Consider the following 27921-nt stretch of genomic DNA (forward strand, 5'->3'; position numbering starts at 1 on the left):
TCCCTGCCTGGCTGCCTGATCCCAGGGTCCTGGCTTGTCCCTGTTCTGGGCTCCTGCACTTCTGGGCACAGTGGCCTGAGGGCCTCGCAGGTCAGGGCCCTGACCCCTGCTGCCCTGGGATTATTGTCTGCAGCCCGCATCCCGCATCCGGCGCTCAAGGCCAAGGAGTGGGCCGCGGAGCTGTGTACATAAGCTCTGGCCCTGTCCCTATTTGGGCAAATCTGCAAGCGGAAAATAATAAGCGAGAATCCCAAGAATGCAGGGCATTTGGAGATTCCTTAGACAGCATATCTCCCTGTGCGGAGTGTGTCGCCCGGAGGAGAAATAGAGAAATGACCCCAGTCCAGGAGGGCCGACTCGGGGAAGGCAGGGGATCTGTGCGTGAATTCCAGAGTCAAAAAATGTTATTATTTTATCAGGAGGTGGTTTACTTCGAATTGCTTACAAGTATGTGTGTGTGTGTTTTTTTAATAACTTCATTTTATTTAAAATGAATGTTTCTTATGGCCTTTGGCTAAGTAATAATTTTGATAGGTTTATGAGGTTTGGCAAATAAAAATGTAGGATGGCCAGTTACTTTTGAATTCCAGGCAAACAACAAATAACTTTTGTAGTGTGTACCAAATATTGCAGGGGCGTCCTGTATTTTATCTTGTACGTAGGGCCAAAGCCATGCCACGCGTGTTCTCAGCAGCAGCCTGTGAGCCCTGTCACTGGCCACAGTCGCCTGTCTATTGTCTCACTTAATCCCTTCTTTTTCTATCTTCTTTTATCAAGGAGAAAACAGAGGCTTTGAAATGCTGAAAAACGTATCCAAAGTCATGTAGCCAATAAACCACAGAACCAGGATTTGGGCCTTGGTTTGATCCCCACATCCACAGTCTTTTTTCCACCCGCCTTCCCATCAGATTTTCTCTTGGTCTTTTAGAGGCGTCCAGAACGTTCACCCCCATACACACTCACACCCCTAGAAGGACAGAGATGCCCTGTGTCAATCTAGAGCAGTGGTTCTCAACCTTCTGGCCCTTTAAATACAGTTCCTCATGCTGTGAACCAACCATAAAATTATTTTCGTTGCTACTTCATAACTGTAATGTTGCTACTGTTATGAATCGTCATGTAAATATCTGATATGCAGGATGGTCATGGGTGACCCCCGTGAAAGGGTCGTTCAACCGCCAAAGGGGTCGCGACCCACAGGTTGAGAACCGCTGATCTAGAAGAAGCCATCCTATGGACAGCTGTCTTTAAAGCTAGAAATAAATGCTAAAATCCACGTAGCCACTCCAGGTGGAGGAGGGGAAACCCCAGATGCAGCTGTATCTTATGATTAGAGAGCTCGCTGCAGTCTGATTCCCAGAAGGTAGCTGGTCATTCCGGGAATCCGAAACCCAACAGTGAACCACACCACCGAGGCAGGGCCCTAAAAGGGTAATAAAAGCCAATGAAGTGCATTAACCTATGGAACATTTTGAGCCCTGAAGACTGAGATAATGGCCCCAGAAACAAGCATTTGAGGCCAAAGTCAGACCACGCTAGGTAGAGTAGACATGCCCGAAAGGACAGACCCCGTGGAGCCTGGAGAACAGCAGGCAGACTTGTCTGTGATCGTCCACGCAGGAGCCCTGTGGCCACAGAACGGTGGCCGACAGGAAGTTTGATCTTGGGTCCCAGGCACTTTGAAGGAGGGTGTTTAGGATGCTGGCTGCTGAGCCTTTACCATCATTACTATCTCCCCTGCTCCCAGCTCTACTGAGATATTGACATGTAACGTATGTAAGTTGAAGTGATGATTAGAGACATGTCCATATTGCAAAACATGACCACAATAAGGTTAGTGAACACCTACCTCTACCCCCTCGCATTCGCATGATTATGATTGTGTGTGTGTGTGTGTGTTGATGACAGTTAAGAGCTACTTTCTCAACCACTTCCAGGCCTGTACTGCAGTATCGCTAATTACAGTCACCACGCTGTGCACCGGGTGCCCAGATCTTATTTATCTCAGCGCCGGGAGTTTGTTTTACCTCCATGAGCGTGAATGAAAGAGCATTTTCCTGTGTTTGTGTTCCATCTCGGTGTTGGGGCTCCAGCTCTCTTTTTTGTTTTAATTTTACTTGAAATGGCTGGACAGAGTCATTCTGTTTGGCATCGTCCTCAGCGTCAGGGCAAGGAGGAAACCGGAGTGAGGAGCAGGCTATTTTCTGTTTCTCATGGATCCCTCCTCAGCTTCGCAAAAGGCAGAGCTGGGTTCGAATCTTGGCTCGGCCACTTACTGACCAGGAGTTGTTGACGAAGTTGCCCATAACCTATTCCAGTCTCAGAGCTGAATATCAGAATGATAAAACCTCGCTCCCTTACACAGGTGTCAGGGCTCCACGAGGTGCAGATGGCTTTGCACTAGTTGCTAGGTGGTGGTTGTTATGCACCAGTCCAGCTTCCCCTTTGAGCAGCGGGCAGAGCCAGTCCGTACTATCTTTAATCTATTTCAGCAGACTCGGACAGAAGAATCTGATTACATTAGGTTTGCATGCAAATCTGCCGTGGCCCCAGGGTCCTTTCCTACCTGAAGTGTGTGTCTTCTAAAACAGGGCCCAATGTGGAGACAGAATGGGAACAAATCATCAGTGTGGCTGCCAAAATATTTGGATCAACTTTTTAAGTGGAGAAATGTTCTCTTAAGCTTAGAATACATCTCCATTTTCATTTCAGGCCTCAGCACACGGCAGTCATCACATATTTAATATCGATGGAGCATCTACTCTGCACCAGATATTACGCTAGGGAAGACTGACAGGGTGGTCCCGCTTCTAATGGTGCCTAGTGGATGATGTGTATATTAGAGAGTCACACACAGACATACATCATGAATTGTGATAAAGGCTATGAAGAGGAAGTCAGGGTGTGTGGGAGGCCCCAACAAGGGACCTACCGGAGCTTTACCTTCCTGAGATACCTCTCCCCACTTCCCCACCCGGGAAAAGGATTTCCTGTGAAAAGCAAGTACATAAAAGCAATCTGATGAAGCAAAATAAAAACCGGCAAGGATTGGAAAGGAGAGATGTGTACATGCCATCCTAGATCGGAACCTCCTGGCCCATAAGCCGTTGTCAGTGGGCTCATGGGCCATTGGTTATGTTATTATTAACTGGCTGAGGAAAATAGTATCCTCCTTGGCCTTTTAACACACACACACACACACACACACACACATATATATATTATTGATTTCAGAGAGGAAGGGAGAGGGAGAGAGAGATAGAAACATCCATGATGAGAGAGAATGATTGGCTGCCTCCTGCATGTCCCACACTGGGGATCGAGCCCACAACCCAGGTATGTGCCCTGACCAGGAATTGAACCCTGTTCTTCTAGTTCATAGGTTAACGCTCAACCACTGAGCCTCACCGGCAGGGCCCCAGTATGATCCCTGTCCCCCACTGTGGTATTGGTGAAGCTGTTATGAATGCATCAGGAATGAGCCTCACCATTCATTCAGCTCTCTCTGTCCTGTGAGAGGAGAAACAAACACTTAAACCGGTTCCCCATCCATTTCAGGTGGTTCGGTAGGCCCGACAGTAGATGGGGACCAATCCCAAACTTAGTCTTTCCTGCATCTTGGCTTTAGGGTCAAGAGCAGGGTCAAGTCACAGTGGTAAATCCTACCCCTCCCTTCACCAAGTCTCTTAGTTGATCCAATTCTCCAATAGTTGCCTAGCATAGGGTGGAGGTGGTGGTGAGGGGAAATTCTATCTTCTAAGAGAAGATGGACAGTTTTCTCATGGGGAGTGTGTTTTTATTTTCCAAATGGGCCTTTGAACTGTGATGATTTCATGGCATCTGTTTAATGGCTCTGGCTTCTTTGTTTTACAGAAACAAACAATCACTGCTGTCAAAAAAGAGGTAATTTGCCTCCCAGTTCCAGGGACGTTTGATTTTAAATCCTCCAACGCATTACACGTACTTGGGCTTGAGGCTCTGCACTCAGCAATGAAATGAAAGCCACGTGTAAAGTTCAGAGGACTGTTTACAAATGAATGGACAGCACAGAATGGCAAAGCATCTTCTGTGAGATCTGTATGGGGCTGATGCTGGACTCGAGTTTGGGGACACGGTCAGAAGGCACCTATCAAATGCTGTAGGGCCTGCATCCCCACCCTGGCCCCTGGTCCTCCTGTGAGATCTGAACAGGGCCGATGCTGGACTCGGGTTCCGGGACACTGTCAGAAGGCACCTATCAAATGCTGTAGGGCCTGCATCCCCACCCTGGCCCCTGGTCCTACGATTACAGGGATGTTCAGGATTTGCCCAGGTGGCACATTGTCTATTTTGACATATTTTGTATCCAGGGCCCAAGACAGAGCCCTGGTAATAGTTGGCCATTGAGGTTAGAGCTGCTTGGTTAACCATCTGTCCCCATAGCTTGCCTTAATGCTTCTTAGAACTCCCCCCAGCCCCCCAGTTGATGCCTCTTCCAAGACCAACACATGATGGGTGAAGGAGGCCCCTAATTTGAGGTTTGGGATCACCCATCTACTGTGGGCCTGAACCCTGTTGGTACTGAGGTGTCTGGCTTGAGGGGATGGAACGGGATGCCGTGATGGGTATAGGGTGTCTAGTTCTGGAGGTCCTCTGTGAATATCAGTGTTAGTGACACCCAAGGGTGAGGCAGTTGGACATCTTCTAACGACCGTGTCTCTTCCAGATCATGTATTACCAACAGGCCTTGATGAGGTCCACAGTGAAGTCTTCGGTGTCCCTTGGAGGGTATGTTCCTATCTTGTTGGTCTTGCTGAGGTTTGAACAGCAGATAGGCAAGAAGAGAACTTTTGCTTGAAGGCAAACTGGAGTGGTCACAGACTGACTTAAGATCCTAATGAACTCTGCGGGACAAGAGCAGTCTCTGGGGGGTTAAGTTACCGGTGGTCCGCTCAGTGCAAGTGTCCAGGTCTCATCTTGGGTTCAGCAAAATCAGGGTGGGTGAGGTTCTATACAAGCCTGTCATCTCTTTTGTGGGTGGGAAGGTGGGGAGAGTTCATGGACTGGACCCTACGGGGATCCATGATAGCCTGTGTTCCTAGCATCACCCTTTCAAACTAACTAGGGAAAGGTGGGCTGTGTTCACTGAGTCAATGTACTATTAAGTGTCCATGGTTAACCTCTGATCTAAAATCCCATCAGGACACATTGGAAATTTAGGTTTGGTTTGTTGAACGTTCAGGCTACCCTGACCCAGTCCCTCGTAGGACATTATCTGAGACACACAAAGGGTTTCGTGTCAAGATACAATGTCACGAGCCTGCATTTTTTTTTTTGCTTTACCTGTATTAATTTATTTCATTCTCCCAAGAAGCTAATGAGGTTAATTATTGTTGGGGTCCAACCCCAGCAGGTCCAGGGGTTCCCAAAGGTGTGGACGGAGACAGTATCTGAGACACACAAAGGGTTCCGTGTCAAGGTACAATGTCACGAGCCTGCATTTTTTATTAAATCGGTTACAGAGAAATTAAAAAGGGGCTGGGCTGGGAGACAGCACCTCATTTCACAAGTAGAACGGGGACAGATTTTCATCAAATGCTTGCTAATCTGAGTGCTGTTAGAGCATTTCCCCGAGAAGACAGTAATAAGTAGGCAACCAAATCGATAAGAAAAGTTGGCCAGGCTGGCCAGTCACCCCGAGCATGGACTTAGTCTCCTGGGTGTTGAACTCCTAGGAAATCTTTTCCATTTGCTTTGCAGGATCGTCAAATACAGTGAACAGTTTTCGTCCAATGACGCCATCATGTCAGGCTGCCTCCCTAGCAATCCTTGGATAACAGATGACACCCAGTTCTGGGATTTAAATGCCAAATTGTATGTATTGGATATGTTGGTTTTTTAAAACATAGCTTTTTGACTTGTTCACATGCCATACAATTCATCCACCCATTTGAAGTGTACAATTCAATCTTTTCTTTCACTATATTCATGGAGTTGTACAGCCATCACCGCAAGCAATTTTAAACCGCTTTCATCACCCAAAACAGAAGCCCCACTCTCATACCCTTTGGCTATTTCCTCTCCCCACCCCCAACTAATATTCCTCCAGCTCCTGGCAACGACTCAACAGCTTCCTTTCTCTGTGGGTTTGCTGATTCTGGACACTTCGCATAAGCGGGACCCTATTCCATGTGGTCTTTTGTGATTAGCTTTTTCACTTGGCATCCTGCACATATTACTCAGCCCCTTTCTATGGCTGAACAATATTCACTCTAAGGCTAGACCGCATTTTGGTTTTCCATTCATCAGTTGATGGACATTTGGGTTGTCTCCGCCTTTTCGCTATTATGAGCAAAGCTGTTGTGATCATCCCTGTTCAGATTTTTGTGTGAACATATGTTTTCGTGTCTCGTGGGTGTATACCTAGGAGTGAAGCTGCTGGGTCAAATGGTAACTGCGATGAACAACATACTGTTTTTGAAAAGAAGACAGTTATCTTTATGGCTTTGCGTCTTGGGTGTCTAATTAGTGTCAGACTAAGTTCCTGGAGGGCAGGGCCCTAACGCTGCCCTGGTGATTATGCTGCCCACTCCTTAGCTCTGCCTGTGCATTTCATTTTTAAAATTTATTTATTATTTAAAAATATTTTTATTGATTTCAGAGAGGAAGGGAGAGGGGGAGAGAGAGATAGAAACATTGATGAGAGCGAATCATGGATTGGCTGCCTCCTACACACCCCGCACTGGGGATTGAGCCCACAACCCGGACATGTGCCTTGACCGAGAATCCAACAGTGACCTCCTGGTTCATAGGTTGACGCTCAACCACTGAGCCACGCCAGCCGGGCTGGCTGTGCATTTTGCATGGTTGTTGCTGCTAACGGTGCCTGCGTGATCCGGTTGTTGGAAGAGGGGCAAAGGCAGTAATGCAGGGGGAGAGGGTAAGCCAGCAAAAGAAGAAGACAAGGGCGTAAGTGTCAAGTCAGAAGGGAAGGTAGAGGTGGAGCAGTGGGGAGGAGGGGCTGCTATGAGTATAAGACCAAGCTTACGCCAATGCCAAGGCCATCACACCTGCATGGGGAGGACACAGGTAGCCCGATGCAGCCAGGTAAGCGGGCACAGCTGGAGAGCCTTTCACCTGGCCCAGGTAGCCTGCCCTGGGCAGCTGATGGTTAAGGAGGGCACTCATCTGAGTTTGGGGTGTCAGTAGCAGAGCAGAAGACTCTAGAATCACCTCCTGGGGGAGTCTTCCCTTCCCCACTGGGGGCTCTGGTCATTAGGATGGTTTTCTGGAGTTTGTGCCTGTCTCCCAGTTATCAGACCGGAGAGGCGGCTTGCATCTCCTTGTGGACAAGGATGGGTGGCATTCGGCTCTCCAGGGAGGAGAGGGCAAGGCCACCTGGCCAGGAAAAGTGTTGTCCTGAGAGGGAAGGGAAGGAGGCCTTTCAAAACACCGAGCAGAATGGGACTTGCATCTTAGAGGAAGCCCCGGGAGAGGTGCAGAGATGGCACTGGGGTGCACTGGGGGCATGTGGCCTGAAGGCAGGAGGAGCATGGTAAAGGGCCAGCTGTGCGGTGGGTGACAGCCATCGAGGGGGTGGCAGTGGCGATGGCACCCATTTCAGTGCTGTTCGGGAATTCCCCCCTGGCCCGGCGTGCAGCCTGGCCTTCTGCGGGCCGATCTCCACAGGCCCTGGCGAAGGCCTTCCTGTTCTTTCGTCCGAAGGCTAAGAGCTGTGGCGGTCCTTCTCCCCTTTGGGCTGCCAGCTCCTGCTAGGAGGCCCAGGGGCCCTGTCTGAGGATGCATTTCCCTAACAAGTGATTGCTTGGGTTGTACATTTGTGCAGAAATGAGGGTGGGGGCACTTCGTGGAGCTCCGGGCCGGGGGACTGATGGAGGGAGCTAAAGTCCTCACCCCAGTCCAGGCCGCCGCCTGGCACAGCCCCCCTCCCACGGAGTGTCCGGGGCATTTATACCGTGTCCTCCCTGCAGGGTGGAAATCCCAACCAAGATGCGCGTGGAACGGTGGGCCATCAACTTCAGTGAATTGATTCGAGACCCCAAGGGGCGCCAGAGCTTCCAGTACTTTCTCAAGAAAGAATTCAGTGGTGGGTCTTTGATTAAAAAAAAAAAAAAGATTTAACGTTTAGAAGCACTCCTGTCGTGTCTAGCACAGGGTTCCCAAGGGGCCTCACGGTTGGGAGGGAGTTTCATTCGCTCACATGAATGTTATTCACATTTTCAAGCTCCCCCTCCCTGCTGGCCGCCCCATTCCTTACCCTGATCCTGGGGTCACCAGCTCCCGTGGGCCTGGCGCTCCGTGCAGCTCCCGGGGAAAGCGGACGAGGAGGGAGGCCGACGGCAAGCTTTCCCTTGTTGTTTCCCAGCCTGATCCTTCAGCTCAGTGCTTCCTGACCCTGGCGGCACATTCGAGTCACCTGGGGATAGTTCAGACCGCTCGCCTGGGTCCCACCCCAGAGGTTCCTTTTAATTGATTTGGGGTGGGGTTTCCCAAGGTTTGAAAACTCCCCAGGTGATTCTAATATGTGGCCATAACAGATAGCTGCTCTCCAGCGCTGCTTCCATCTGGGGCTCAGGAGGGTGCGGATTTTAATGGCACGGCTGGGGCCACATTCTAGATCAGTGATGGCGAACCTTTTGAGCTCGGCGTGTCAGCATTTTGAAAAACCCTAAACTTAACTCTGGTGCCGTGTCACATATAGAAATTTTTTGATATTTGCAACCATAGTAAAACAAAGACTTATATTTTTGATATTTATTTGATATATTTAAATGCCATTTAACAAAGAAAAATCAACCAAAAAAATGAGTTCGCGTGTCACCTCTGACACGCGTGTCATAGGTTCGCCATCACTGTTCTAGATCGATCCCATCTCTGGATGTCTCACACGGTAGACACTTGCAACTTCTTAAACATACAGCACCGAGAAACCTCTGGGAGTCGTAGGTCAGGTCAGGACCGATTTCACCAGACTGAGCATTCCACTGGCTCCCACACTTATACTGAAACATTTACTTTCATAAAAATATTTTTTATTGCCCTGACCGGTTTGGCTCAGTGGATGGAGCGTCGGCCTGCAGACTGAATGGTCCCAGGTTCGATTCCGGTCAAGGGCATGTACCTTGGTTGCGGGCACATCCCCGGTGGGGGGTGTGCAGGAGGCAGCTGATCGATGTTTCTCTCTCATCAATGTGTCTGTCTCTCTATCCGTCTCCCTTCCTCTCTGTAAAAAAATCAATAAAAAATATTTAAAAAAATATTTTTTATTGATTTTTTAGGGTGGTTAAGAGAGAGAGAGAGAGAGATGAGAGTGAAACATTGACCCAATGCCTCCTGCATGCCCCCTACTGGGGATGGAGCCCGAAACTCGGGGATGTGCCTGTGGATGTGCCCTGACCAGGAATCGAACCAGCAACCTTTCTCATGGGAGGACGCCCAACCAACTGAGCCACGCCGCCAGGGCTGAAATATTTACTTTTATGGGGTTCATTTACTTCTTTACAAAGTCCCCAGCTCTGGGGAACACCACATTATAGCCTCAACATTCTGCAGCTTATTCCCCAAGGCCCACCTGTCTGTAACCTCGAGGGACATGCCATTAGCCTGTTCGATGCAATACATTACATTATAATATGGATTCTTGAAAATCCTCTCTCGGATCCAGCCTAATTGCCATGATATAAGAAAACCCACTATAGATGGATGGGGAAGGGGAGTGCTTTCAGCACCAGACAGAAGCAACTGTCCAGTGAGTGGATAGGGTGCCATCTAGTGGCAAAGTCACAAACCACACCCCGAGTCTCCCCACCCACGCATTACTTAGTAACAAAATCTGTGGAGATTTCCCTGCATTATCAAAATAGCACTATTGGTGATCTCCTCATGGCATTCCTCAAAAATGAATCATCAGTTTTCTCATTTAATCTAAAAATCATAAAATTGAGATCTAATTCACATATCATATAACTCACATGCCATAGTCCACATACCCTTTTAAAGGGTACAATTCAGTGGTTTTAGTTTATTCACGAAGTTGTGCACCCATTACCACTGTATAATTCTAGGACACTTCCACCATTAGAAATGTCCCCGTTAGAAATGTCCTGTTCTTCTCCCTTCCTCCGCTCTGCACGTCCTCCCTGCCCCCATCCCTAGGCAACCACTAACCTGCTTTCTATCGTCTTGGATTTGCCTATTTTGGACATTTCATATAAACAGAATCATAAAGCATGTGTCCTTTGGTCTTCTTTCACTTAGCACAGTGTTTTCAAGGTTCACCCATGTTGTAGCACATTTCAATGCCTCATTCCTTTTCACGAATGAATAATGTTCCATTGCGTGGATATACCGCATTTTGTAGATGGGGCCCTATCACGTAGCAATGCATTTTTACAGCCCAGTCATGTGTGGCCTTGTTCTAGCGTATTTGCTACCACTAACTTCCAGGGCAGAGAACACGGCAGCCTCTGGGGGCTGGCGTGAGCTGAGCTTGTGTCCTTGGGGACAGAGCAGTGATCACAGCAGACACGCACAGCTGCGAGCATGGCAACGCCCATCAAGCTCCTGTCAAAGACACGTGTGCAGCAGCCATAGGCTAAGGAGGTCCCGGGCCCTGGGGTCGGCGTGGCTGCTCATTGTCCAGCCCCACAGGCGCCCGGGCTTGTGCGGAAGGAAGATGCTCACCGCCGGGAGCCGAATCTATCCTGGCTGACCCGTTTCTTCTCTTTTCTTCTCCCCGCTGGTTTCCTGTCTGGCTTTTGTCTCCCTGTGCAGGAGAGAATCTGGGATTCTGGGAAGCCTGCGAGGATCTGAAGTACGGAGATCAGTCCAAGGTCAAGGAGAAAGCGGAGGAGATTTACAAGTGAGGATTAGCCACCTTGAGGGGAGCCCCCCAACCCCCCCATCGCACACCCCTGGTGTCAGCAGCTCAGTCCTGCACCTGCCGTGCTATACATAGCTCACTGCCCCTGTGGAAGGCTCCCCCTGATCCTGGGGGAAGGTGCTTACTTGGGAGTTAAAGAGGCAAGCTGCCCTGAATTACAGCGCTTTGTCTAAACCCCATTAGGGCTCCTGAGAGACAGGTGTGCGCAGGCGTGCCAGAGAGAGAGAGAGAGAGAGAGAGAGAGAGAGAGAGAGAGAGAGAAAGTATAGGTGAGGTGGGAAAACCTATTCCTCAGGCCATCTTATGCCGGGAAGGGAGGTCGCCCGAGTGTCCAGGACTGTGAGCCCAGCCTGGGATACAGCTATGGGCACAACGCTTATGTTGCAGTTACCGGCTCTCCCCTCACTTGCTGAGTGTAGCGATAAGTCTGTCCCTCCGTGGGCCTGCCTCTCCTCTGAATTCCCCTCCAAATTACCCAGCAGCCAAGGGCGTCCCTTCAGGTGGAGAGGGAAGGGGGGTGGTGAGACCACCAGCACGGCCACGGGGCACAGCTGCCGACACCTGCACCCTCCGTCCTCCCCCGGCCCGGGTGCTGGTGTCTCGCTGTGGTCACATCCTGGCCAGTCCCCCCTGCACTGGCCTTAGCGGACACCTGTCTTGGGCTCTGAGGGCCCAGGGCATTTTGTTCCTATTCACACGCTCAGCTCAGCCATGGTTGCCAAAGCAAAGCCACCACGCTGGGCTGGAACCAGCCGTCTGCGGCCGCAAGGGGGCAGGCCAGAGGGCCTTCGCCTCTGAGCGCTTCTCCCTCCAGACCTCTGTGTCCTTCCTTCAAAAGGTCGCAGAATGGACCATCCCAGTTTTCAGAGGCGCGAAGGACAGTGAAGAGAGAGCTGAGGCCTCCTGCAGAGAGGCTCCTGTACTTCTTCAAATGTTTGCCCACCTCCTCTCACCTGGAGGCCCCCTGCACCCCAAGAGAGATGGAGGGCGGGGGGTGGATTGTCGGTCCAGGAAGGTCCCGTGACATCCTTCCCCAGGACAATGGTGTGTGACTGCCTCGCACACTATGTATGACCCACGCACACTCCTAATTCCAAAAATCTGCAAGGGAGCCAGCTGCCTCCCCCTTTACATCAGCCTCCTTCCTCCCCGGCTCCCCACTTATGTCATCTCAGTCTGAATTCCAAAATTTCCCTGTGCAGCGTAGGGGTGGGGCACAGTATCCACGTGAGCATTCCTAACCCTCAACACGTCAGAATGGGGGTACAGGAGAGCTCCCAAATCCCAGGTGGATGCAGGTCTCAGGATGTGCGGCCGAATGTAGCTCTCATGGGGCCACTGGCAAGGATGCGCAGGTCTGCCAGGTACCCGGGCTGCCTCCCGGCCCAGCATTTGGATCCAGCTCCAGACAGGTCTAGCCGGGCCGTGGGGGATCGGAGGCGCTGGGGCACCCGTTGGAGGTGCTCAGCTGAATCTGGGGGACAAGGAGGCAGAGGCGTGACGTTGGAGGCTGGGCTCTCCGCCCTCATGGCTAGGGTTGCTCCATCCACTTCTGCGCTCTCCTAGACGCTGGGACACCAACGTTCATCAGTCACGTTCCCAATACTGGCATGGCTGTTGTCTTGCTTCTGAGAAATGTTGCTTGGCAACCTGTTCAAACGCTTCCTGTCTCCTAAAAGGGGACCCCTTCCAACCCGGACACCTGAGTCACATCCGTCCCTCCTGCTCAAGCAGCTGAGAACTTAAAAAAAATTATATATATATAGATATATTTCAGAGAGGAAGGGAGAGGGAGAGAGAGAAACATCAGTGATGAGAGAGAATCATTGATCGGCTGCCTCCTGCACGCCCCTCACTGGGGATTCAGCCCGAAATCCAGACATGTGCCCTGACTGGGAATCGAACTGTGACCTTCCTGGTTCATAGGTCAACGCTCAACCACTGAGCCACACTGGCCAGGCAGCTGTGAACTTTTTATTAACCGACTTGGTTTAGCTACTTTTTGTTAACATTTCCCTCCCCGCCCCAGGCTATTCCTGGCCCCAGGGGCGAGGCGGTGGATCAACATCGATGGCAAAACCATGGACATCACGGTCAAGGGGCTGCGGCACCCCCACCGCTACGTGCTGGACGCTGCGCAGACCCACATTTACATGCTCATGAAGAAGGTTGGTCTTTGCCGATGATGCTGGGTGTGGGATGGGGCAGGGAGCCCTTCCCTCCCAGGTGCCTGGAGAGTTCTTTAGATATGGGGGCAAGGGACACGGCATGTGGCTACAGCTTTGCGGGCGTTGTCTCCCTAAAAGCTGTCTCTTCCATCTGTGCCCTGGGCTGGAACCCCCTTGAGCCCCCAAGCTCACTGGCTGGGAGGACCCCCATAGATGCCTGAGGGCTTACAAGACGCAGTCTGCTCAGCAAAGCATGGAACTTTGCATCAAAGACAACCCATGAGGTGGGGACGGCTTCTCCAGAGTCTAGCAGTTTGCTCGGGGCCCCCCAGAGGTGGAGCCCGGATTCAAGCTGCGTCCCTCGGAGCCCAAGGCTGAGCCCTTTCTCCCTCCTGTGGATGGCGGCAGTCCTGGTGGCCGTGCCGGAGCAGATGTACCACAGGGCGGGTTTCGTGTGTGTGATGGTGGTAAGACCCCGGGAGAATTCAGACAGCCTTCTGGGTTATAATAAAAAGTGAACATGCGGGTTTGCAGGACGTTGTTTAAAAAAGAAACGGGCATCTGAGAGAAAATCAATCACTTCAAAATTTCCTTTTCCTTTCCATTCTTTGATATGAAAGTTACACAGTATCTATTACCGTTTTTTTTTTAATTTAAAGGTTAGTATTTTTGTTCTTTTAAATGTTATTTTTCAATTATAGTTTATATTCAATATTATTTTGTATTGGTTTCAGGTGCACATGTAATGGTTAGATAATAATGAACTTTACACAGTGTTCCCTGTTATTTCCAGTGCCCACCTGGCACCATACATAGTTATTGCAATGCTATTTCGATCACTTTCTTAAGAAATTAGAAGTTGGGGCCCAGGCTCAGCCTTCGAGGAGTTGTCTAGTATGGTTGCCACCTGGTGCCACGCCCAACGAGACTTCCTTCTGTAGCTTCAGCTTCTCACACGGCAGTTATTCCTTCGATGGCAAAGTATCTCTAGAAACTTTGTTACAGGATGTAGGTTTGTGTGAGTATCATTTTTCTATTAGTTTCCCTTATTATATTTCTTTTACTTTGCCCTTTGTGTTTATTGCACTGGAAAGAAATGGTTTTACTTCGCTTTGAAAATATGGAACAATTTAAATACTTTACCAAGCCAGATTAGCCATTTTTCACCATTCATTTTTCATTAGTGGGTTTTTCTGTGCTTCCCTTATAAGAGGACTTACAGCGGGATTTCTTTAATAATGGTCTTCCTTGGTGTATTTTAAAATACATTTTGATTCTTAAAAACATAAATTTTGATTCTTAAAATACATTTTGATTCTTAAAAAAAGAATTGATTCTTAAAAAAAAATTATGGAGACAGCCAGAGAGGCCAGCTACTAGCCAGAACAAAACAGAGTCATGGGTAACTTCATAATGATAGATACAGGGATGGGCAAGTGTAGATTACAGTTGTGAGTACTCGAAACACAGAGTTAATAAAGCGATTGCAATAATCATAACCTGCAAGCCGTTTTCCGTATGAACAACCATGAGCCACCACTCGGTCTTTGAAATGGCGCTCCTTCAATAAATAGCGAGAATCCGCGATCCCTGGTGGTCGCTGTGGGCTTTGCCCCATATTTAGCGATTGTAATAATCATAACCTGCATGTCGTTTTCCGTACGAACAACCGTGAGCCACCACTCAGTCCTTCAATAAATAGCGAGAATCTGTGATCCCTGGTGGTCGCTGTGGGCTTTGCCCCATATTTGCCGTGACTAGACTGGCTTGGAGTGTGCTTGGAAGTCGCCAGCATTCATGAAGCGACGGCTCTGCACCTGTCCAGGGTCCCAGGAACTAGCCACACGGGAGGAGTCTGAGCCTGGGTCTTTGATTTTCTCTTGGCCTCATACCACACTCAGGGCAGAAAGGGGCGGTTGGTGGCTTCGGCGTGGGCTCCATGCTCATGCTGCTCATCTCCATCGGAAGAAGGTATTGGGTGGCGCAGGCTGGCTGCAGGGTCCTCTTGTCTCAAGCTTGCTTCGCCAAAGAGCTTGGACGTGGGGTTTGGGTGGGGGCTACAGACTCCGATGACCGAACCAGGTTGGCGGCTTCGGCGTGGGCTCCATGCTCACGCTGCTCATCTCCACCGGAAGAAGGTATTGGGTGGTGCAGGCTGGCTACAGGGCCCTCTTGTCTCCAGCTTGCTTCGCTGTAGAGCTTGGACGTGGGTTTGGGTGGGGGCTACAGACTCCGATGACCGAACCTCAAGTGCAGTCGAATCAGCTGGAGGCTTGTGAAGACTCAGGTCATCCCACCCCCAGGGTTTCTGGTTCAGTAGGTCTGGGGCGGGCCTGGGAAGGTGCACGTCTAGCACGTTGCCAGGTGAACACGGGGCTGCTGGTCGGGACCACACTTGAGATCCGTCGCTTTGGATACACACGGACATAAATGCCTTTCATGCAAGGAGACACATCCTCTTAACCTTGCCATCTAATTGCCGAGGGAGGGCTTGAAAACGGCAAGCGTGTCCATTTGATGTGACACGTTCCCTCTCGTAATGACTGTTTTTCTCTCGTGCCCTCTAGGATTCTTACGCTCGCTATTTGAAATCTCCCATCTATAAGGAAATGCTGGCCAAAGCGATTGAACCTCAGGAAACCACCAAGAGAAGGCAAGTGGAATGGCCTGTGGTTGCCGGTTGCCTGCTGTTCTTGTTGACAGAGAATCGAGGGTCTCTTCCAGCCCAGTGGCCATGGCTGAGAGATGTTTGTTTGATGGAAATATTGGGGACTGGGAAGTATTTATCAAGGTATGATTGCCCCATTGGCCTCAGGATGCCCTGAAATCATCCTAGCAAGATTTCCTTCGTCATTACTGCCAACGAGTTTTCTTCCCCTTGTGCTGGTTTGAAAGAATCTTATCAGACTTATAGTTACACTTATCACAAACTAGAGGCCTGGTGCACGAATTTGTGCACGGGTGGGGTCCCTTGGGGTGGCCTAAGGAGATCGGGCCCCAGCTCATGCCCCCAGCCTCTCAGTCCCAGCTTGCGCCCCGAGCCTTGCAGCCAGCAGCCCCACCTGGCACCCCACCTTGGCCTGGCGCCGCCCACTCACCTGCTCCACCGTCCCGCCATGGTCCCGCTCATGTGGGGGCCCATCGGGCCCGGCAGTGCCTCCACTGCTGCCCACTGCCAGTGCTGCGTTGCCAATACCCGCCATGTTCTGCACCGCCCCCTGGTGGTCAGCGCACGTCATAGCGAGTGGTTGAATTCCCAGTAGAACAACCGCCTGAGGGGGCAATTTGCATATTAGGCTTTTATTATATAGGATAGAAGCAACTCATTGGTGTTTTTAAACTAAAACAATTTTGTTTTTATTTTTTGTACCTCATTGGTTTTTTAATATATATATAATTGATTTCAGAGAGGAAGGGAGAGGGAGAGAGAGATAGAAACATACATGATGTGGGAGAATCATTGATCGGCTGCCTCCTGCACACCCCACAACCTGGGCATGTGCCCATGACCGGAAATGAACCTGGGACCCTTCAGTCTGCAGGCTGATGCTCTATTCACTGAGTCAAACTGGCAAGGGCCAGTTTTTTAGTTGCGACACTTCTCCACCTTCCTAATGTATGGGGATTAATTTAGCCACATCTTTGTATCCTTGTAATGTCCTAAGACCTTATAGAGAACAGCAGAATGTACCACAAGAGAAATGGTAGATGGTTAGCGGAAATGAACAGTGACGTTCCAAGTATTCTTGGGGACCCTTTCAGTGTCTGTCAGTCAGCACCTCCCGCCACCCCTTCCTCACTGGAGATGCAGATCATCTCAGCTGGCAGAGCCCTGGCACGAAGCATGAAATCGTGTTCTGGGGGGGGGGCAGTTTGAGCTCTCCTTTTGGCAAAAAGGAACCTCTGTGGCAGCAATTTTTGACCTTTGTCATCTCATGGCACACATAAACTAATTACTAAAATTCTGCAGCACACCAAAAAATATATTTTTTATCGACTTGACAAAAAAGTTATTATTTTGATTGATTTATAAAAAATAATAATAGTAATCACCTACCCTTTTTGCTCCAAAATTACTTAAAAAAATCAGGTGATCAGGTGCCTCTACTTGTATATAAGGATTTGTGGTACCAAGAATTAACCAGTCAGATGCAACTTGATTATGCGACGTGACCAATAAGATGCAACTCTGTGCTTGGCCAGCGTGGCTCAGTGTTTGAGCATCGACCTATGAGCCAGGAGGTCACAGTTGGATTCCCGGTCAGGGCACATGCCCAGGCTGTGAGCTCGATCCCTGGTTTGGGACGTGCAGGAGGCAGCCAATCAATGACTCTCTCTCATCATTGAGGTTTCTCTCTCTTTCTCCCTCTCCATTCCTCTCTGAGATTATATATATATATATATATATTGCAACTCTGTTATATGACCTATATATTTATTTATGGCTCAAGACAGGGCATTCACACCGGACAGCTATTGCTGTTGGCTGTTGTTATTTTTTTATTTGACAATCTTAGGGAAAAGAGGTCCGTGCCCCTGACTAGATAGTCCGGTATTGCATGTTTTAAACATTCTTGCAGCTCACCTGTTGAAAATCTCCGATTGATGGGGATTGAAGATTCAAAAGAGTAACCAAAGACGCGGGACTTTGGCGGAGGTGTTCCTAGCGCCGATGCATGACCTGTCCCCGCCGCGTTAGTAAATGTTCCCGCTCGCCAGCTCAGCCCACGCTGGGCTCCTATCCAGCATCTCCAGTCAATTCAAAAGAACGGTGGTTGGACCGGAGCCTTTATCAAAGGAGCTTTAAAAAAAAGCCCAACTCGGTTTCATTCTCGAGGAGAATGGCGCTGTTATGAAAAGGAGAGAAAGGAGGTCTCTGTGGTGCCATTCTTCTCGGTTTCCCGGGGAAGGAAGGGAGTTCAGGGTCCCTGGGGATTTGAAAGCTTCTCCTTTAAGCCCCAAGAAAGGGCCATAATCGCTCCACAAGTCCTGCCAGGAAGTAGTGGGGAAGGAGGGGAGTCTCGCACTGCTCTCTCCAGAGGCTCTGTGAGCGGGGGCAGGCTGAGAAGTCAGCGGGATCTCCTCCTGGGTGCCCGGTGCCGGGAGGGCTGTGTTGGCATCAGCCCCAGGGGCAGCGCGAGGCGCTGTGTTGGAGCCGGGCGATGCTGTTACTGCTGCTGTGGGCGGGAACACGCGTGGAAATGCTTTGGTGACATTGAAGCTCCGCCTGTGACTGTGTGGGATTATGGCGGGTGTGAGTTCGTTCCATGATTTGCAGGTATAAGACGATGTGTAAAACTTAATTTTTCTAGAGCAAGTTACATGGAGCTCTCCGCCTTCCCTTGGCAGGGCTGGTGGGAGATTCACTATCAGGCATGCCTTCCTGTTGGGGAGCCCTCTTCCTCCCTAGGATAGAGTTCTACAGGCTCCAGTAGTCCAGAAATTTGGGGACGTCCTAGGTTTTAAGTCTACCTTTGCTGCTAAATGCTTGTTTCCAAGCCTGTGGGTGGCTTAGCTGCTCTCTCTCCTCCGTATGAGTCAGAGCATTGTCCTGGCTTCTTCCAAGGCCATGGTCAAGAGAGCTTGGTCCCAGGAATCCACGTTTAACCTCTGTGGGAGGTCTGACTCCCTGGGTGCATGTGCACGGGGCCAACAGCTCCCCAGCCCTCTCCAGGCCCCTTTCCCCTTTCTCGGCCCACTGACCTCTTAACCAGCCCAGCTCTTCTCCTTCCCAGAGCCTTGGCTTTTGAAAACAAATGCTCCAACTCTCCCTTGAGGCAAGAACCCAAACCCTCCTCGGTCCCTCCTTCAGGAAGAGCCTGCCGGAAGTTAAGATGACAGGTTGACTTCTAAAGATTGTAGGTGTGTCTAATCGTCACCATCCAGGCAGGCTCTCTTGTGCCTAGCCTAAAATCGGATGGCAGTTGGGACTCACTCTGGTCCCACGCTCCAAGGGAAGAGAAAAGAGCTGAGGTCAGATACACCTCTGAGAGCCCCACCTGAAGTTCACCAGGAGCATGAGGAACAAGTCCAGTTCTGGCCTCCCAGCCCCACCTCCAAGCCAGGTGTTGAGAGGCCACTGTTGGGCAAGCCTGTGGCTTTCTGCTAACCACCAGCGCTGTCCCTCCTTCCAGCTCCAGCCTCCCATTTATGCGGCGTCACCTGCGCTCCAGCCCGAGCCCTGTCATCCTGAGGCAGCTGGAGGAGGAAGCCAAAGCTCGGGAAGCAGCCAACACGGTGGACATCACCCAGGTCCTGAGCAAGCTGGACCGTAGGAGCCAGCTCAAAAGAGAGCTGCCTCCTAAATAAATCTGCCATTGCTGGGGGTGGCGGGGCAGGCATGTGGGAGAGGCAAGCAAAGGCAGGGTCAGAGTCTAGGAGAGTCCATCCCCGATCAGTGGGGCCGTGGGGTACACAGGTCCAGCCCATATTTCTCTGACTTCCTTCATGGTGGGCTTCCCAATACCATGGCAACGCGAGCTTAGCTCTCTCACCCCAACAACCAAGGGGCAGTGGTGGGGGGAGGTCTCCTGACTCAGTTGCTGTGTGACCACCTATCTCACCATAGGGGGTCCTGGTAGTGAGAACCATAGAGAAAACAGGCTGATTTGTGTCCCACCATTTGCTTTGAAAAATTAAAGAGAAGGCCTCTCTGTCCCCTACTCAGCCCAGGCATAGCTCTTTCAGGCACATTTGTTTCAAATAGCTTAGTGAAGCGCCTCATCCCATCTTATCTCTCCAATTTAGACGTCGCTTCTAAAGCAGTTGGAGATCCTGCCAAGAGACTAGTTGCAGGGTTTCCCTATAGATAGATGCATGTCACTGCACACCTCTGTTACACCTGCCTGGTAAGGCCCTGCTAAGACATGTCTGTTGAGCTAATTCTTAGTCACAATTACGGAGGATGGGTGGGCCAGAGACAAGAAAATATCAGTAGGGTGCTTAGGACAATGCCTGGCATGTAATAAGTGCTCAGTAAAGGCCAGCTGCTGATATTATCAGCACAACAAATATAATCATCAGCATCACCACCATCATCACCGTCCTTACTATCATCCCTACCATCACCAGCATCACCATCACCAGCATCCTCATCATCACCACCATCAGCAGCAGTACCACTATGATCATCCTCACCATCACTATCATCACCTCATGCATCCTCACCATCACCTGCATCATCACCACCATCATCCTCATCATCACCACCATCAGCAGCAGTACCACTATGATCATCCTCACCATCACTATCATCACCTCATCATCATCATCACCATCCTCCTCACCATCCCTAGTATCTTCATGGTCTTAGAGTAAGCGTGTGCTTTCTTATACCTGCCAGTGTTGTCCAATACAGCGATTTGTTATTTTTTTAATATGTAGGGCATTTCCTGAGGGATACACAAACCATCTTACTTCTCTTCTCTCTCAAAGTCTTGCGGGGTAGCCCTCCCAGCTCTCTAGGGACCATGAGGACGTATTTAAGGGGAGGGGATTAGGGCGTTGGTGTCCTGTCCTCTGCCTGCAGCTCCTGTGAGAGGACTGGCTAGCAATCGTATAGTGACTGGTCAGTCCTTTGGCCCTGAGTTCCATGGCTGAAGTAAAGGTCCAAATGCGAAGGAATGTGCTGGGCTGAGGATGAGAGGAGGTGCTCACCCATGCGGCTTTTCCTTCCTGGGGCCAACTTTACGCATTGGCTTTTGGGGACGGTGAGGAAAGGGCGAGTGAGAAGGGACTGGAGGGGGTGACGGCGCACACTGCGTGCTCACCCTGAATGCAGCCCTCTCCTCACCTGCCTGCGCCCAGGAAGTAGGAGTTCAGGTGGCACAGGTCTCATTGGAATCCTCACCCAGTTTCTGGGTGGAAAATGAATCACTCCTCTTGCACCATCTGCTTTGCCTTTCATTTCGATCCTGTGATTGTGTCCTCATGTCAACACACCTGCCCATTTCATGCTCCTTCCCCCACTTCTCTGGGTTCCCTTGCATAATAAAACAGCAGCACAAAACCAAACCAAGCCAAGCTCACCTTCACCGTGTCTCTGTCGTGTCTCATTTCTTCACCATGTGCCTTGCATGCCACTGCTTCGCTGCTTCACACCAATGGTGGGTGTGGGGTGGGCTGGAAGGGCTGGGTCTCCAAGTGCAAGCCCAGGCCTCTGGGGGAGGAATGTCCAAGGTCATGGTGGTGGGGGGTAGGAAAGGCATCCTGCTTAGAGTGTCCAGGGCCAGTTGGGCTAATGGCTATTGGCCCAGAAGGAAGGACCTTCTCAGGCCAGGGAAGTGAAGCAGGACAGTGGCCACCTTCCTTACCTGTACTGTCCTTCATCCTGGAAAAGAGAAGGAGCTGGGGAAGGAGTGAGGTGGGGGAGAGGGCACAGAATTGGGGGGGGTGGGAGTTTAGGGAGGGGCTCCTCCTATCATAAGCTGTGTGATCTTGGTCAAGTTGTATCATCTCCAGGAGCCTCAGTATTTTTATCTGTAAAGTGGGGATTATAACAGGAGGTTATCACTAATTCTGAGTAAGTAGGGTTCAAGTGAATGGACCAGGTGGGGTGTCCTCAGTCAGTTAGTTAAGAGCGGAAGAGCATGTTGATGTCTTTATTTCTCCTAATGAGGCTTACTTCGTGGGTTTGGTGTTTTAGTTCACTCTCCAGGACCCCATGTCCTCTCCAAACCCCACAGGCAATGGGACGGCGACATGCATCAGCGCCTCCTCAGGAGGGGACACAGCAAACCCCGCCCATGACCCTGGGAAGGGAAGAGAGGACAGAGGGGAGCCTCCCTGGACTTTCCGATTTTAATTTTCCAGCTCAGACAGGCTCTCTCAGGCTCCTTCGGCTGAAGCACGCCTGCCCCGCCCTCCCACCCGGGTGCTACCAGGGAGGTTGAGGCACTTCTCCAACGAGTACCCTCCCCGCCCCGTATTGCCTCCTCCTTCTCCCGGCTTGTCCAGGTCCCACACGCAGTCTTTCCTCCCAACCACCTGCTCTGCCCGCAGGAGGCACGGGGAGGTGCTGGGTCCAGGCCATCCATCCCCCAGGTGTGTCTGTGGACACAGGTAGGGGTTCAGGTCAGCGTGGGTGGTCTCAGGCCTGGAAGAGTCAGCCAGGCACCAGCTGGGGCTTCTGCCACCTCTGTCACTCTAGTAAAATGTTTCCTATGCCGCCAGCCCTGAGGGTGGGAACCAAGGATAGAGAAGGGATGACGGTGTGTGGCAGGTACTAAGCATTGCTCACTGGGGGACTGGGCCTGAGGGGGGGTTGGAAATTCACCTGGCCACACCCAGCATCCCAGGCCTGGAGGATGACCAGTCTGTGCCTTGGGATGCAGTGCCCACGTCTGGGGACCATGGCCAGGGCTTGGGACAGGGCTTGGCAGAAGGCCTCTGTGTGTCTGTGCCATCGTCACAGGTGGCTTTGGGGGCCCTTCCCAACTTCCCAGGTGAAGCCACACCAGACCTGTGCTTTGGGCACGGGCAGGGGCTGAGTTATCAGGGGGCAGCCCCTGTGCCCATCGACCAGCCACCCAACTCACTCTGAGCTCTCTTTCCTTCCCTGCAGCCTGGCCAGCACACTGCTCCCAGCCCCCACCTGGCCGTGTACACGGGGACTTGCGTGCCCCCCTCTCCTTCCAGCCCCTTCTCCTCCTCCTGCCGCTCCCCCAGGAAGCCCTTCCCCTCGCCAGGCCGCTTCATGCGGAGGCCCAGCAGCACTGTCTGCCCCTCGCCCATCACGGTGGCCTTGGATGGCTCGGAGCAGAAGGGCGAGGCCGGGGGGTCCAGTGCCGGCCCAGGACCCTCCAATGCAGACACCAGCGAGGCCTCTGCTGACTGCCCCTGGCCCCGCCCCCCGCCCAGGGCCCCTCTCAAGGCCCGCATGGCTGTGTCCTTCAGCAGTTTTCTGAGACGAGGCTGTTTGGCCTCCCCCGTCTTTGCCAGGCTCTCGCCCAAGTGCCCCCCTGTGTCCCATGGGAAGGTGCAGCCCCTAGGGGATGTGGGTCAGCAGCTGCCACGGCTGAAATCCAGGAGAGTGACAAAGTGAGAACCAGTGGGGGGGTGCTATGTGTGTGTATGCACGTGTGTGGGTATGTGAGCACATGTCTGTTGGTACACATGTGCATGTGTATGGCGTGCATGTCTGTGGGTCTGCACATACGTGCATGTGTGCATATGCCTGTGGGTATGGGCATGTGTGTATGTGTGCATACATGCCTGTGGACATGTGCATGTGCGCACATATAGGTGGGTGTGTGCATATATGTGCATATGGCTGTGTGCATATGTGTGTACATATCTGTGGGTGTGTGCATGGGTGTATACTAGTATATGTGCATATGTCTCTGTGTGTGTGTGCATGTGTGTGTGTGTGTACACATATGTCTCTGGGTGTGCATGTCTACTGATTCTTTCCATTTGGTGTTCCCCCTGCACTCCCCATACTTGCTTTCCTCTTGTGTCTGAAGCTTTTTCCAGATCAAAATGGATGTGCCTGTGGAGAGTGGCACCTACCTGATGGACGCGGAGGACACGGGGCCAGGAGCCTCGGGCGACCAGGCCATCAAGAAGGAGGTCATCTGCCCCTGGGAGAGCCTGGCCTAGGGCAGAGCTGGCCGAGTCAGGGGCCTGGGACCAGCAGGTGCTCCTGGCAGACTCTGCTGGGTGAGGCAAGGGGACACGCTCTCGAACCTCAGTGCATTAAGATCATACTTGGGGCCGAGAGACGAGATGACGTGGACTTGGGGGAAGTGTGCTTTGTCTGGGCTCCAGTGGCCAATTCCCTCCCACCTTCTGACCTTCCCCCTTTGGCATGTGGATAAAACGACTTTACTCGCTGCCTTAAAACCGATAAAAGGTTAACTTGTAAGAGTCTCTGGGAGTGAAATGTTAGTGTGTGTCAGGTTTTCTTGGTTATTTATGAGCTATCAAGTGGCTTGTGCGTGATGCTTTAGCCACGGAGCTTGCCAGGGAGAGGCCCTAGAGTGTGACACCCCCCAGGAAGGGGGCTGGGGAAAGGCGCCCCTCTAGAATGCCAGGTGTGCTGCCCAGACCCACCAAGAAGCAGATGCCAAGGCGGGGTTAGGTGCGCAAGGGCTCTGTTGGGGAAACACCTGGGAAGAATCAAGAGTAGGAGCTGGAGAAACGGCGAGGGCCTTCGGACCATGACGCTGGGCTGACCTCTGGGGAGGGAGAAGTGGGCGGGGAGAGTCTCTGATGGAAGCCCAGTTCCAAGAAAGTTTTGGCCAGGCTGTTGGGGTGTCCCTCAGCCAGAGCCACTGTCGGAGGTGTCCTGTGTCTTGTCCTGTGCATTAGCGCCCTCACCAGGCAAGGCCATTGGCTGGGAGCACCTGTGGGAAGCCTGGCCCTGAGCAGGAGGTCTGAGCGCACACTCGTGCCTGCTGTACCCATCCAGTGGGCCCCTCTGCAGGGCCAGGCCTCGGTGTGCCCCTCCCAACTCTTCTCCAGACATTCACGCAATAAGTCTTCATCGAGCCCCTGCCGTGTGGCAGGCACTGTGCTAGGCCCCGGGGATGCAGCAGTGACTGTTGCTGCATGGAACTCATCTAGAGCAGTGGTTCTCCACCGGGGGACAACATTGCCTCTGGGGGACACTGAGCCGTGCCTGGAGACAGTCTCGGTTGTCAGGACTGGCTGGGGAGCTACCTGCATCGAGTGGGTAGAGGCCAGGGATGCTGTGAACACCCTAGCGTGTGCAGGATGTCCCCTATCCCTCCACGACAAAAGGTTACCTGGTCTGATATCAGGGGCCCCTGCTGAGAACCCTGAAATAAACAATAGGCCATGCCCTGCCCTGCGATGCTGAGCAGGTGCCTGGTGTCATCTGTTTCTGCCCACAGCCCTGTGGCGTTGCCCAAGGGGTCCTGCTGGGATCTGGTTTGGACTGGACAGTGGGTTGAGATGAAGGGTTACAGGGCGAGTAAAATGTTTCCTGAAGGATGCATGGGAAGTCACCCTGAGAAAAAGAAGTTCAAGGGGTTTGCCCAACCACTCATTATGCCCCACCCCCTTTCATCCTCCACTTCATCGGAATTCAATTAGCAGATAAGGGCCCCACATTTGCTTTTAACCTTGACAACTGACCTCCCTTAGCCCATAAATACTGGGGCCGCTGAGTCACCCGTTCACGCACTTCTAAGTATGAGTGGCGGGTAGGTGCCTGGCCAAAGCCTGGGCTGGCCGACCCTGCAGGAAACACAGGCTTTGAGGTTTAGATTCTACAGAACCCACTCCCGTGGGCTCACAAAGGTCACTCACCTTGGGGTCAGGAACCTCTGCTCCCAGAATAAGTGACATAGGCCGGGTCCTTCTTGGAAGGTGAGGGGGCCGGTGAACGTGATGCCTTTTTGCGAAGCTGCGCTGAAATGAGATTGAAGGAAAGCAATCCATACCCTTCATTGACAGCAACAGTGTCTGGGAAGAAGGAGAAGCTCAGCCCCAAACCCGCACAGAGGGTGGCAGGGCTCCACTCCTACGCTGCCAGGGTCCTAAAGAGGAGCCGAGCCCACGTGGATCTCAGTAGCAATGACCAGGGCCTGAAGGAGTCACCGGTTGGATCAGCTGAGGCCCAGGCGAAAGTGCAGTGACAAAGAGACCCCAGAGGGAAGGAAGTTCCAACACGAAGGAGTTTCTGCCTCTGTTACCTCTTGTCCAAAGGCCAGGAGCATCGGGGCCAGTGGAGTCCGGGGAGGGGAGGGAATCCAGGGCCCGGTTTCTTCTTCTTTTTTTAAAAAAATATATTTCTTTATTGATTTCAGAGGTCGACAGCAACAGTGTCCGGGAAGAAGGAGAAGCTCAGCCCCGAACCCGCACAGAGGGTGGCAGGGCTCCACTCCTACGCCGCCAGGATCCTAACGAGGAGCCGAGCCCACGTGGATCTCAGTAGCAATGACCAGAGCCCGAAGGAGTCACCGGTTGGGTCAGCTAAGGCCCAGGCTAAAGTGCAGTGACAAAGACCCCAGAGGGAAGGAAGTTCCAACACGAAGGAGTTTCTGCCTCTGTTACCTCATTGTCCAAAGGCCAGGAGCATTGGGGCGAGTGGGGTCCGGGGAGGGGAGGGAATCCAGGGCCCGGTTTCTTTTGTTGTTGTTGGTAATCCTCACCCGAGCATATTTTTCCATTGATTTTTTTTTAAGAGACAGTGGAAGAGAGAGGGAAAGACAGAGAGAAACATCGATGTATGAGAAACACATCCATTGGTTGCCTCCTGTACGAGCGCCAACCAGGGCCCAGGCTGGGGAGGAGCCTGCAACCGAGGTACCTGCCCTTGACCGGAATCGAACCTGGGACCCTCAGGTCCCTAGGCTGACGCTCTATCCGCTGAGCCAAACTGGCTAGGGTGGGACTGGTATTTTTTAATCTCGTTTCTCCACATGTGTATATGCAGGCACCCAGGGCCCCACGTTACACCCTGGCATGTGTGTGCATGGAGCATGTGTGTGGAGTGTCTGAGGAAGCCCCCTAGTCACTGGTCTGATGGTTCTCCTTTGGGGAACCTGGAAAGGCCCTGTATCCAGGACACACCCGGCCAGTCATGTCAGAGTCTCTGGAGGTGGACAGAGGACCAGGATTTATTTATTTATTTTTGCAGCCTTTCCCACGGCCTCACTCCCGCCCACGCGTGTTGAGGACACACCCAGGCCGACTGGAGTGTGTCAGAGTCTCTGGAGGTGGACAGTGGACCAGGATTTATTTATTTTTTTTGCAGCCTTTCCCACGGCCTCACTCCCGCCCACGAGGTGAGCACCTCATTGGAACCTCGGCAAGCGCTTGTAGCTACTGTTGTATTCTCAGCCTTTGGGGCCACCGCAGAAATAAAGACAGAAAACAGCCTGTTTTCTTAGCCCACCACGTTGGTCAGTGTCAGGGATGTGCTCACCTTCCTTCCGGTGAAAACCTACCAGCAGAACAGTGTCTCCCGGAGTCCTAAGGCGGCTGTGGGAGGGGACACTGGGTGGCCCTCTTGAGCTGTGACGTCATTGAGCCCGAGAGGAGACCGTGCTGTCCCTGGGTCAGTTGCCAGGAAAGAGAAGAAGAAGGATTTTTAGAGTCTGTACTGGCCAAGTACTCCGAGGTCCCTGGGTGCCCAGAAGGTGAGCTGGGACAGGGAGGGGACATGGGACTTCTGCTCACCTGGGCCTCTGAGACCCAGCCCTCCACTCTGGGCACCATCTCTTCCTTGTGCTTCACCAGAAGAGGGAGTCCGAGGCTCACGCATCCCCAAAGGGAGGTGGCTGGGATTTCCCCTTAAAGATGCAGAGCCTCTGCCGGAGAAGAAGGAAGAGGGACTTAGAGACAGGTGCTCTCCTCTGTGTTGGGGTGGGGCGGGGGCAGTGGCAGCAGTGGGAGGGACTGTGAGCGTTGTCCCCCTGTCCTCAGCCCCAGAGCCCCTGAAGCTGGGCGAGATGGCGACCTTGGGAGAGAGGAGCTTCTCGCTGGGCCTCGGGCTCCTGGCAATGACCTTGGCTGCGGGGCCCCTGCAGGGTCCTCCTGGCTGCTGAGCCCCATGGGGCCGAGGGGCCGATGCTCTCTGTTCCTGATGGCTGAGGGTGAGGGTGGGACCGCAGCCAATAGAATCCCTCCCTTTAGGGTCCTCTCTTTGGGTCAAGCTCTGTCTCCTAGGACTAGAAACCCATAAACTTCATCCTTCACTCCTCGGCCTGAGGGATGTGCCAGCTCCTTGTTGAGCAGGAGAAGCTGGGGGGCTGGGGCACCCAGAGGGCCCACAGTGGGGTGACATATAAGGGTAACAAATGGGGTCAGGAAACAAGCTTTTCTGCTGACGGGAGGGACCTGTGTATGGCCCTATGACGGACCGAGGGAGGGGCAGCTCAATTTCTTCTCAGGAAGTAGCAA

The 27921-nt window shown here is 52.0% G+C and overlaps 1 protein-coding gene and 1 long non-coding RNA gene across 3 annotated transcripts in view; both read left to right on the forward strand.

Moving 5' to 3' along the window:
• The window catches only part of RGS9 (regulator of G-protein signaling 9), a 62365-nt gene that overhangs the window by 30384 nt on the left and 4060 nt on the right, over positions 1 to 27921 (forward strand). For both annotated transcript variants that reach the window (XM_005875782.2, XM_014547267.1), the window contains exons 10-19: positions 3874 to 3903; positions 4706 to 4767; positions 5740 to 5853; positions 7971 to 8086; positions 10774 to 10861; positions 12912 to 13050; positions 15618 to 15703; positions 19185 to 19302; positions 22613 to 23088; positions 23514 to 24029. In XM_005875782.2, the coding sequence (XP_005875844.1) occupies positions 3874 to 3903; positions 4706 to 4767; positions 5740 to 5853; positions 7971 to 8086; positions 10774 to 10861; positions 12912 to 13050; positions 15618 to 15703; positions 19185 to 19302; positions 22613 to 23088; positions 23514 to 23649 (1365 nt within the window). In that variant the 3' untranslated portion in view covers positions 23650 to 24029. The remainder of the gene's footprint in view (positions 1 to 3873; positions 3904 to 4705; positions 4768 to 5739; positions 5854 to 7970; positions 8087 to 10773; positions 10862 to 12911; positions 13051 to 15617; positions 15704 to 19184; positions 19303 to 22612; positions 23089 to 23513; positions 24030 to 27921) is intronic.
• Positions 1172 to 2881, forward strand: LOC106727717. Its single transcript, XR_001363949.1, has 2 exons — positions 1172 to 2420; positions 2461 to 2881. It is a non-coding gene; the product is annotated as an uncharacterized LOC106727717 (long non-coding RNA).

This window comes from Myotis brandtii, unplaced genomic scaffold, assembly GCF_000412655.1.
Source record: "Myotis brandtii unplaced genomic scaffold, ASM41265v1 scaffold469, whole genome shotgun sequence".
Lineage (NCBI taxonomy): Eukaryota > Metazoa > Chordata > Mammalia > Chiroptera > Vespertilionidae > Myotis > Myotis brandtii.